This window comes from Anticarsia gemmatalis, chromosome 4, assembly GCF_050436995.1.
Source record: "Anticarsia gemmatalis isolate Benzon Research Colony breed Stoneville strain chromosome 4, ilAntGemm2 primary, whole genome shotgun sequence".
NCBI classification, from domain to species: domain Eukaryota; kingdom Metazoa; phylum Arthropoda; class Insecta; order Lepidoptera; family Erebidae; genus Anticarsia; species Anticarsia gemmatalis.
This window is the reverse complement of record NC_134748.1, coordinates 289,860-301,451: the sequence shown is the minus strand read 5'-3', so window position 1 is coordinate 301,451 and position 11,592 is coordinate 289,860. Positions and strand designations below refer to the sequence as shown.

At 37.3% G+C, this 11,592-nt stretch overlaps 1 protein-coding gene across 3 annotated transcripts in view; it reads right to left on the bottom strand.

The window, feature by feature from the left end:
- Positions 1–674: 674 nt before the first annotated feature.
- Positions 675–11,592, bottom strand: part of LOC142987878 (rhomboid-related protein 2-like) — a 37,329-nt gene continuing 26,411 nt past the window's right edge. For 2 of the 3 annotated variants that reach the window (XM_076136820.1, XM_076136819.1), the window contains exons 2-6: positions 3,887–4,312; positions 3,445–3,597; positions 3,050–3,225; positions 2,556–2,764; positions 675–2,218 (exon numbers count right to left, since the gene is read on the bottom strand). In XM_076136820.1, coding sequence (XP_075992935.1) covers positions 2,064–2,218; positions 2,556–2,764; positions 3,050–3,225; positions 3,445–3,597; positions 3,887–4,255 — 1,062 coding nt within the window. In that variant the 5' untranslated portion in view covers positions 4,256–4,312 and the 3' untranslated portion in view covers positions 675–2,063. Of the gene's footprint in view, positions 2,219–2,555; positions 2,765–3,049; positions 3,226–3,444; positions 3,598–3,886; positions 4,313–10,375; positions 10,530–11,592 lie in introns of those variants that run through there. The other variant, XM_076136817.1, reaches the window with a different exon arrangement.

Below are 11,592 nucleotides of genomic sequence, written 5' to 3'. Positions count from 1 at the left end.
TATTAAAAAATACTCCACTCTGTTCCTGGAGTACGTTGAGACAACTAAATTTTGTAATTTTACACGAAGAATGTTTATTACGACGGTAATACGATAGTAATAAATCAGAGTGTGCAGAAGCGCTACTTAACTTCTATGGAAAAGCCGAGAGACTTAGGTACCTCTCATAAAGTTTCAAATCTCATTACGCTGTGAAAAGTAATTCTGAAACCGAGTTTTAGTGCTCAATCCAGTAACTGAACCCAGAACCTTGTAATCAACATTCATTACTGTTTAGTCTGTTAGAAGAACCACATTTTAATAATGCACTTTAGAGATTTTTATTCCTAGCTATATTTTTCAATTCCTGAACAGATTCATAGTATTAATTTCTAACTAGAATGATATGTTAAATGTATGGCACATTAGCAGGTACCAACGTTACATTACTTATGCTACTATTATTAGTGAGATCAGTTTAAAATAATTCATCAAAATCGGTAAGCACCAATTACAAAGTCTATTTACATCAGCATCATCTTAAACCAAACTTTAGTGACCGGTTTCAATAACTTATTCTTTGTAGGGGATAGGACAACCACAAACCGATAATAGTTCATCTAATGTAACTTGGTGATTTTTTTTAAGGAAGTAAATATTCGTAATAAGGTAATAAACAAAAAAACAAAAGCACATAAAATTTAAGTCATGTATTATATAACTTGAGTCAGTTTCGACTAGAATACAATAATCTCTTTGGTTGCATACGAAAAGTGCTGATCTTCCATCTCCTTCCATCTTTCACTAGTCTCTCGATGGGGAAAAGAGATAGCGCTAAACGTACAGTGACTTACAAAAGGCGTAACTCCGAGCTCACTATCGTCTTATACGACCTTTTGAATATTTACAGTATTTTCTAGCGTGTACTAAGAATTACAATATTACGGTATAGTAAACTTTTATAAGTCTTTTCATATTATTTGGTACAAGTTATAAAATCTTTTGTACATTTTACAATTCACGAAACTTGCCAAAATTTGTAAGACTGTTGCCTTAAAGAACTCTTTAGAAGAAAACGTGAGCTGTAAAATTTACAAAAGAAGTATCAGTACATAAGATTCAATTAGGGTTCAAAATGTACGTAAAAGTGTGTACCCTACAGTATATCGTGATAATAGTCAAAGCTTATCTCTAGTGAACAAACCAGTTGTATCACAGTAGCACTTTATAATTCACTTATAAATAAATAAGCACTTGTTCCACCGCCGAGATAGGCTTGCTACACACGTATGTGGTTCGACAAAATTATACTAACAACAAAACCGATTCGACTCACTTGTTCGGCTCGTGCCGATCGGGTTCATCTACACATATTTGATTTTGCCGCCCGGCTAGGCCGATTAATGCCGAACCAAATATATGTGTAGCAAGCCTAACCGAACAGGCCGTTCGCAATAAGTACAAAGCTTAAAATATCACTAGCCGATATAAACGTTTTGATGCAAAACAACTGAAAGATTTCATAGAAATCAACAACATAACCACTCCGCCCTTTAGAACTAGACGTAGAAGCCGTTAAAGAAATAAACCGAAGGGCAACTTAGAATGAAAATTTGTACAGTGGGCGGAGTGTTTTTTTAGAACCTTAAATATAATTTAGTCTTAACTCCAAACATACAACTCTTAAACCTATTTCGTGAACATTCATCGTTATCACCTACATTCCTACAGTCCCCGTACTAAACGCACAGAGGTGTAAATGCCATCAAAAGCTATTCAAACAGCGGACGGATGATTTGCACTTTTCAAGGCGCAAAGATGGCTTGTAGGATCATGACGTATTAAACAGCTGAGTCAAAATCTTGACCGTAGACTCGTCGCAAAGCACCAAGGATTTACGCTTTCATATCAGTACCTCCACTACATAGTTTGTAAGGCAGTACTATGAAATATCTTGGTGACAGCTCCATCCAGGATCTGATGGCTCTTCAGTCTCATATCAGACTAGATGTCAATCCTCGCAGAGGAAGAAGTAAAGAAAAAGGCAGGAAGATGTCTTGATCCATTCGTGTAGTGGCAGTCATTCAAGTCTGGTCGATGTGCACGTACATCAGCTCGTGGTCTTCGTCTACTCCCATGTATTTGACGTAGTACACTGTCTCGAGGATAATGCCTGCGAACAGCAGCAGCGCTGATATCACACGGCACGCTATCACGTAAGGCTTTTTACTGTTTTCACCTGTAGACAAAAGAAAAATTATGTTAATTATTTGTTAAACTATTTGTCCCTAAGTTTTAATAAATTCTTTATCTAAGCAGTTATAAAATGAGAGAGATTGGAAATTCCATGATTTTAATATAATTAACGTGATTATTTAGCCTCGTATTTTCACAAATACTGAATTTAGGGGAAAAGCCATCAATTAAGTGTACCTATACGTGCGTCATGAAACGACCAAACCCACAAAGTCGTCACACGAATTAGTAGGTATAGTTAGCGAGAGTTGAAATTCCCGCAACAGTTTCCTCTTTGGAGACAAAATTGAAACATTTGAAAGAAATGAAACGGTTATTACCAGTGAAAACTAAGAAAGCGAGCGGTATTCCGACTGCGGCACCGAGTATGTGCGCGCCCCACGCCACGTACTCGTAGGAGCCGTGCGCCTGCGCCGCCGCGTGTCCGCCCGCCGGCGGGGAGGCCTGCATCAGCGCCCAGCACATCTCCGACGTGCCCAACACCACCACGCTCAGGGGACGGAACCACCATAGCGGAATGTGACCGAATCTATAACAATAAAATTTTGTTAGTTATATGCGTCGAGGAAAATCATCTTAAATGATTGTAGACGTAAATAATATTCTATAGAAAATTAGGCAATAATGTGTTGTATTGAGAATCCGTAAGCTATGTAATAGTAGGTGTTTATTTAATTTATCTTGATAATTGAAAATATGCTCGACCCACGAATCAAACCTTGAACCCGTGGAACATAAAGATAACTGTAATCGTGATGTTAGAACAAAAATATTGATTTTAAGAATTACTTTATGTAAATGTTATATAACGTACCGTAGGCAGACATTCGCTATATGCGCAGTGAGTAGCGCGTACACGGCGGCGGAGGCGCCTACGACGCGAACGTTGGGCTGTAGCACCCCCGCGCCGAGCGCGCCGGCCGCTACGCCACCACACCACACTCCTATCACTCGCAGTGAACCCTGCTCGCGTTCCAGTGGCCAGCCAACCTGGTGAACAAGAAAATAACCATTTTAGAACATTGACTTGACAGGAATCTTTTTTAGAGTATAAGGCACCAAATACAAGATTTTTTTTTTGTCAACCATATTCATTCAATAAGATTGCGATTAAACCCTTCTTTTAAGCAGAAAATAGTAGTAGAAGACCACATAACATTTTAAGTTGGTGAAAAGTTGGGGTTGCCAGGTATAGAGTAAAATACTTACAGCTAATGCTACGAGGGCGTTGAGAGCGAGATGCGTAGCGTTGGCGTGCACCAGTCCGTAGGTGAACAGTCTCCAGGGTTCCCGCCACCATGCGCCCGGAGACCACTCCAGAGCTGTGCGCACGTTGTGTGAGCCCAGGGTGTGGATACATACCTGAGAAGAGAAAATAATTGTAAGAACATTGATTGATAAGTCTTGTTGGTTTTCGGTCATAATAAGGAACGATTACAATGGAATCCTGCAATACACTTCAATTTATTTTTGGTAACAAGTTATCAATCATGCTGGGGTTTCAAAACTGTTTCGCATCCTTTTGCAATTATAGGTTTAGACTGCTACTATTCCTACCATTTTTAAAACTTTTGAACAATCGAATAACATAAAGTCTAAATGTCATAAAGTATATTTTATTTGTTTAGTCATAATTATCACTGATACTTACTATTACTATAATCACAGAAACTATGAAGTAAGGTGGTTTCAATAAGTTCACTAGTTTGTCTTTCCTCTTCTCGAACTTGCTCTTGAGCTTGTTCTTCTGAGTCACTTGAGGGCACTTGGTGTATTTGCCCGGTGGGTGGACTCCCAGCGTCAGGCCTGCTTGGAGGCGGGACTTGTGCTTGCTGGGAATGGGCCCACTGGGCAGCAGTCTTCTGTTCTCTCCAGGGCTGTTCGTTTCACCAGGTCTTTCCTCCTCGTTCTCCGTCCACGCAGTCGCTGGTCGCGGACTATCCGGCAGTATCCTCCTGCCATGATGCTCTCCCTCCACGTTCAGTCTCTCAGTCTCACAGGCTTCTGCGTCTGGAGCCATGGTGACTAGCAGTCGTCTTTTATTCCGACATATTCAGTCGCACGTTCTGCCTCTTCCCTGTATGGATCAAATGTAATCGATTACTCCTGTGCTCGCGAATTTATATGTAATATGTATGAGGAAAAACGGTTATGTTTAACTAATTAGGGATTCCGCGACAAAAGGAAATAAATTAATTAATAAAATAAATGCAGCTTTAAGATCTGTTTCACACGGGGACTTCTTTGTCTGTACTAATTCTTATTTTACAAATAAGCACATTTTTATGAGAGTGGCGTGTGGAGTTGTTTTGACATGAAAGCGTGTGTGTTAGCTTATGAGTCGAACGTTATGAAGTCTAGTATGAAATTACAGTAAGTTGTCGTCGAAGTCACGCAGGCGTACAAAACGCATATAAAGCTCAGCCAGTGTGTAACTGCTTTATTAGAATCAGTCAGTCAGTCTTTATGAATATTATATTAATTGGTTTGCAATTTTTAGCCTTTAGCAGTGATTGTTATATAACCAAGGTATTGTGTATTGTTGTATGTATTTATTCAAATGTTCCAATATGAACGTGTTTAATTAATCTTATTAAAATACTATAAAGCTTGTAGATTGCAGTAATTAAGTCGTGACCTACTCTCATCATATTTATTAAAGAATATATCTTTTTATCCGATTCTTTAAACACTTGAATAAAATCTTCGTATGAGAAATAGACTTTGAAAAAACAAAAATACTCTTATTAATATGTGACAATTATGTTTGGCGAAATTAACTACAGAATTTGCGAAAACGTAGATTTCATATACCTACAAAGGATATAAAACCCTGCAACCCTCAGCCGTTAAACCCAATAAAACCCAGTCCCAGCAGACTTACTACGAAATTACCACAAAGTGAATCACCGAGCATAAAATCGATGCAAAGTGATATAATTTCAGGATATGATTCCAAGTGTTAAAGGGAATACCCCGCACGAGATAAATGTAAATAAACGACAATTACATGCTCATCATTTTCCTGAAGCGATGATATTATTTAATAATAAACAGACATGATTTTTATTTCGATAGTTATTATAATTGCAGCGGTAAATACTATGACCACTATTAATGTGAGCACACACCGGCGCGGTGTATTTGTAGCCCGACAACGAGTAGCCCTTGATGAGTAAGTAAGGAATTACCTGTATGTTCAAGGTTTATTACAGAGGGAAACTGTAAAACATTGGGTATTTCTAGCATTTCAGTAGACAAAGATATAACCCTGGTGGAAACTCTGAAGCCAAGATAACTGACAGCGGTTAACGTGGTCGCCACGCCACTAGCACCACTAGAAGGGTTCGATTCCCACACGGAACAAATATTTGTGTGATCCACAAGTTGTTGTTTCGTGTGTCTTTGTGTCCGTTGTTTGTATGTTTGTGTCCCCGCGACACATAAAAAAACTGTTCCTTATTATACGGTCGCGCCGTTTTACCATGAAAATGTCGCCGACAGATTTTTCCGAATGCTAAGAGTAAAACAAATGCATGTACTGCTAGTAAATAAGGTACCTACAGTACATGTGAGGTATGTGCATGTATATGTAATTATGCCTTTATGTAATGTGCTACGCCGCACGCGCTGCGCATATAAGCTGGTATCCATCACGTTTGTTTATTGTTATGTTAACATTACATAAATGTTTATCATAATTGCTGTATTGTTGTCATCGGCAGACTGTTGTAATTGCGGTCAGGATTAACCCTTTGATTTAGTCGTAGTAAGAGGCTCGGCCAGCGCCGGGTATTGTAAACAAACAACAAATACATTATGCAACGAATAATGGTCACTTATGACTAATTTCTGCAGTTCAGTTATAGTAATATAATTATGAGGGCAAGTATTAAGTCGGTCCCGGTCGTAATCTATTAAGGAATCAGTCGAGCCACATCAAAGGCCTTCGTGCGGCTGAAACAACTTTGACAATAGGATACGACCAACTATACGATAAGAAAAGAAAACGTCCTGTAGAGCCTTACGCGCAAGTAACTATTAGTTACCTGCACTATACAGCTAAACTACCTACTCAACTACCTCTGAAATTTCAATGTGGCACAGAACTGACACTATTAGCTATACGTGCTTCATCGCAAAATAGCTCTAGTATTAGATCAGTAAACCTAGAAGTGCGTTTAGTTACCGAAAGTGGAGACCAACAACCACAGCAACAAGTGCCATTCCAAGCTCTTCGTACAACATAGACAGATACAAATTATACTTACAACACACCTTTACATCCTTATAATTAAACGAGAAGAACCTCATGACGTCAATATCATCATTATATTTATCTATACAATTGAACCACAAAACTGAAATGACACTCGCGAACATTTGACGTAATGACATACAGACTGTTATCGCCACGCGGAAACAACGACGCATCACACACTTGACCCGAAAAGGATTTACGCACGAGAACGGGAAACCATAGAATTAATACGAAAATTACAAATGAACAATATTTATTGTGTTTGATAAAGTTCCGAGAATTTGTTTTGATTTGTGGTAATTGTTTTGAACGGTTTTTTTGCAAGTATTTGTTATTGTTGGTGATAGTAGTGGGTAGGTACCTACTATTATAAAGTAGAGGTAATCATTATAAAAAATAGCAATTATTATAAAGGTCCCAAACCCGCACTAGGCTAGCATAGTGGACTCAAGGCCTAACCCCTCTCATAATACGGATGGAGACCCTTGTCCAGCAGCAGGACTTTCATGGGATAAGTTTCATCTTTTATTTTATATTACATACATAAGCCTCTCGAGTGCTACCTTTAGGTTTAAGGTTAATGTGTCATAAACAAAAGTAATCTACTGAGAAACCTGTTTTAATCTAACTAAGAAATGACTTCTTTATGAAGCTAAATGTTTAAATAAATATAAAGTAGGTAAATGTTTACAATGCAAGCTTCCCTCTATATTGTGTGGCAACAGGTCGCGACTGTGACCGTCCTTGTTCAGCGCCCTTATGCGTTGACCGCGATTTACACCGAGGGTCACTGCACGATAACTTGCACTCATACCTAATAACATTATCATTACAGCATACATACCGCTCATATAAAAAAACTTATTTTAAAGATCATATTGAGACTACAACCCCTATAAAAATCAACACAAATATTTCTTCTTTAAAACAGTTATCAGAGGGACAACTTCTATCGACTATCGATATCGATAATCAGACTAGTTATCAGGTAATTTAGTGTGAAAATCTCGATACGCGATAGTACTGGCTGTAGAATCAGGCCACGGAATATTAGGTACACTTTCAACTTTACCCAGCCAGATCTAGGTTAGCTCAATGTTATACACGATAAGCCTATTTATCATTTAGCAGGCCATTTCCGTAAAATAATAAACCCAATTTTAGTAGATAGAACCCAGTCGCTCGTCCATAATGAGCAGTAAAAGCTTTATAAAACAAAAGACCTGTAGTACTATTGTTATCTATTATCTCTTGATAGTCAAAGCTTTATCGCCACACAATGCCTTGTTCGTAGAAGGAATCACTCTCATATCTCTTTTTGCCTTTGTTGACCTCAAAGCTACAGGTATTGTTTGATAGGAATTATTCCTAGTAGTTAATTCATCCTTAGTAAGTGAGTTTTGCAGAAGTTTAACAATCGTGACAGCAAAGCCTGCCTTCACATTTTTGTAGAATGTAATGCAGTACCTACGTAGTACCTACTTAAATTCGAAGAATATAAATAATCCGTGTGTTAACCCTTTCTTATCACGTCTACGTCTACGTACTGTTCTTTAAAGTATAATAAATATGCAATGAGGAAACTTGATCTGTAAGGTAAGTGTTTTCCAAAAGTAAAGAAAAGTAGAGTCAGCCCAGGACCACCTCGGTGTAATTCGATCGAAACGTTGAATATTCAAACGCTCTTAAGTTAGTATTATGAAGTTATAAAATCATGAAGAAAATATGTTGTGTTTACACTCTCAAAAGTGAAACCGGCACGAGCTTTATAAAGTAATCAATTAATAGCAAGCCCTATTGTTATGAGTATCGTGTCTAGACTACAAATATTGGCACACATTAATTTAGGTGTCCCACAATGTATTAAGCATGTAATAGCCCAACTAACGGGACTATTCGCAGGTGCAAAACTATCCAGTTTGGCACTGTATAGCATAATAATTAGCTCCCAAAATAGACTTGCGAATTACATTCATGTACACCGAAATAGACAAAACACAATGCATTTTTATAACTCTCTACTTCACATTGACAAATAGTTTTTATGACAAACGGTTTATGCATTCTATAATGTTAGTTCTTGAACAAAGAATTGAAGCTCGGCAAGCATTTGTCTTTTTTTATCTTTTGGTTTCCTGAATGAATAGTAAGTTTCTTCAATAAATTGTTAAAAATAGTATGAATGGGGATGTTGTGTACCCGATTGTGTAGGTTACTTTAAAGAAAGTGTTCTTTTAGTTCTTTCTTTTAAGGAAGATTTTGTTGCGAGAAATATAAGGCTTTCTTGAAAAAGGTTTTTGTAATTTTTCTTCATTTAATATTTTTTCATAACCAAACGCTATAAATACTTGTATGTGCGAAAAATTACTGTACAAATAAATATACCTACATTTTAAGGAAACAATCTGTAATATTGTTTTCATTGTTTAGGTAATAAATTACAAGACCTATTAACAAAACTTTATCGAGGATTTTCCTAAAGAAAAGTATACGGCTTGATATAAAATTCCGACCTTTAGATTGGGAGTAGGGTCAAACATACTACTATTCATATAATATATGTATGTATGAAAGTCACTCAGTAATAATTTCCCCATACAAATATCGTCACGTGCCACCACCCGGCTGCCACAGGAAGTATTTAACTAAACGATTGTCTGGAAACATACACACAGTATGCATAACACAGGTTCAAAGCCTTGTCGATACCTATCTGTTATCTATTAGATCTGATAACAGCGTGCCAAGTTATTGTAGCACATGTTAGTAGTGACGTCGGAGCTTAGTGATGGCATTGAGAGATCTTCCTTGGTGTTATGATAGCCTGGTACATCTGATCGATTTTGTTTGTAGATTGTAAGGTGTGGTTAATATGGTTCGCGATCGTGAAGATTATTTTCCAAGGATAATAAAATTGTATTGCTATAAATACTAATTTTATCTTTCATCAGTGGAGAATAGAACTAGGCTTGCATGTTCGCATGACAGGCGTTCGGTTCCCGAGTTAAGCAACGTCATTGAATGATAGTTTTGTGTAAAGATTAAAGAAGACAATTTACCCCCTGTTTCTGAGGCACGTGAAGCGGTGGTTTATCTATTCAATAGCGTTTAAGCTCATATAAACATAACACTTTGAATAGATAAATTACTGCTAAATTTGCCCCAAAAACCGGGGAAAATTCTCTTCTCTCTCTTGTTAACCACGCTAGAGAGATTAAGTTTTGTTAGTATTTGAAATAATTGTAAATACATTATTAATTACAAGCGTACTTTTATGGTATCTTCAATATTCATATAATATCATGACCATTTCAGGTACTATATTGATTGACAGTTGTCCCTGTATTTGGTAGAACGCGAACATATAATACAACAACAACAACAATATTTATGGAATACATGGCTCACTTGTCTGTCTGTCTGTCATTGCTGATTAACTGATAGACAGCCCTGTATAGATCCCAAGGTCTGTACATATACGAAAACTAAACTTCTGTAAATTAAGATAATTTTAACCGACTTCAAAAAAGGAGGAGGTTCTCAATTTAACTGTGTTTTTTTTTTTCAGTGGTAGACTGTAGTGTAACGTAGTGCTTTGCAATTAAGCATGTATTTCATATTTATAAGTTATCGCGTGGCAATTTTACAGATGATTATCATTGTTTGTAATTAAACGAAAGCAAGATAACACGAAGTTATTCGGTTCATGAAAATTCAAGGTACTTTTGTGCCGGAAATTAGCCTTTAAAAAGGTTCTAGATTATATATTTTTCAGTAACTGGGTAACTGTAAATGATGTGCTTTTATTTTCTTTTGCTATCACCTAAAGAATAGTCAAAAATATCAAGTAATATTATGATTTTCGAGTGAACAACTCACCAGTACGATACACGTGTTATATTCACAACAAACAGCTGATCGTAAATCGTCACAAACACAACGCTTATCACTCCACGAGTCCGCTACACACTCCACTGAGCACTGATAAAAATATATTCAATATTAAAATACAACAGACGTTTTGACCGAACAAGTTGACGGTCAAAAGCTGAATGCTAATCTATCAGCCACCTGCTCTCGCGCAGAAGTCCCGAAACACGCACACTAGCGTCTTGTGTTCGTACACAGTGCGTGTGTGTGTGTGTTGATAAACTGCGATGCACTGAGAGACTGTTTAAATTTGGTTCGTCTGCTTTGTGTTCAAGCTGTCTTGTACATAACTCTGGTTTAAGGTCACGCTTTTAATGCAGGCTGGAGCAGGTATCGTGTAATATCGTGTACTGAAAGCTTTATTATTTTTATGAAATATCTGTTTACACCTGTAAATATCTGTGTACACCTCCCACGCCAGTGGTCGCAGGTTCGAACCCGAGGCAACACACCAATGACTTTTCGAAGTTATGTGTGTATTAGAAATAATTATCACATGCTCCAACGGTGAAGGAAAACATCGTGAGGAAACCTTGCATGCCTAAAAATTTGTTTAAAACATTTATTGAGGGCATGCAAAGTCCCCAACCCGCACTTGGCCAGCGTGGTGGACTCAAAGCCTAACCCCTTCCTCATTACGGGAGGAGACCCTTGCCCAGCAGTGGGACATTAATGGGTTAAATTTATTTATATTTATTATCTGTTTATGTTGTTAAGTGTTGAGTATTTCTTTCCTCATTGATTTTGAGTTTAAAATGTAGGTCATGTTCCGGTTTTTACGTTTAAGGCATTATGAAACATATTTCCTTAAAATGTAGGCATTTAAATGTTTTGAAGGAGACCCTTGCCCTGCAGTGGGACAGTAATGGGTTCAAGAAAAATGTTTTAGAGAATCGGCCACTGTAACACTTCACTTTATACTTAGAGTAATGAAATAAAACACACTGACATCACACAACTTTAGCGAAGTTTTATTAAAGATGGACACCCATATTTATACAATTAATTATATTCACCCTCTGTCCTTCAAACTGTCAACAGATAATAATCTAACAGGTGATAGATGATAGTGGTGATTAAGAGGGTATCAGTATCAACAAATATCTTGGCAACTTATTGTACGAGTATTAAAATACCTATTCGTTTTCACTCTGGCTTGCGGAAGT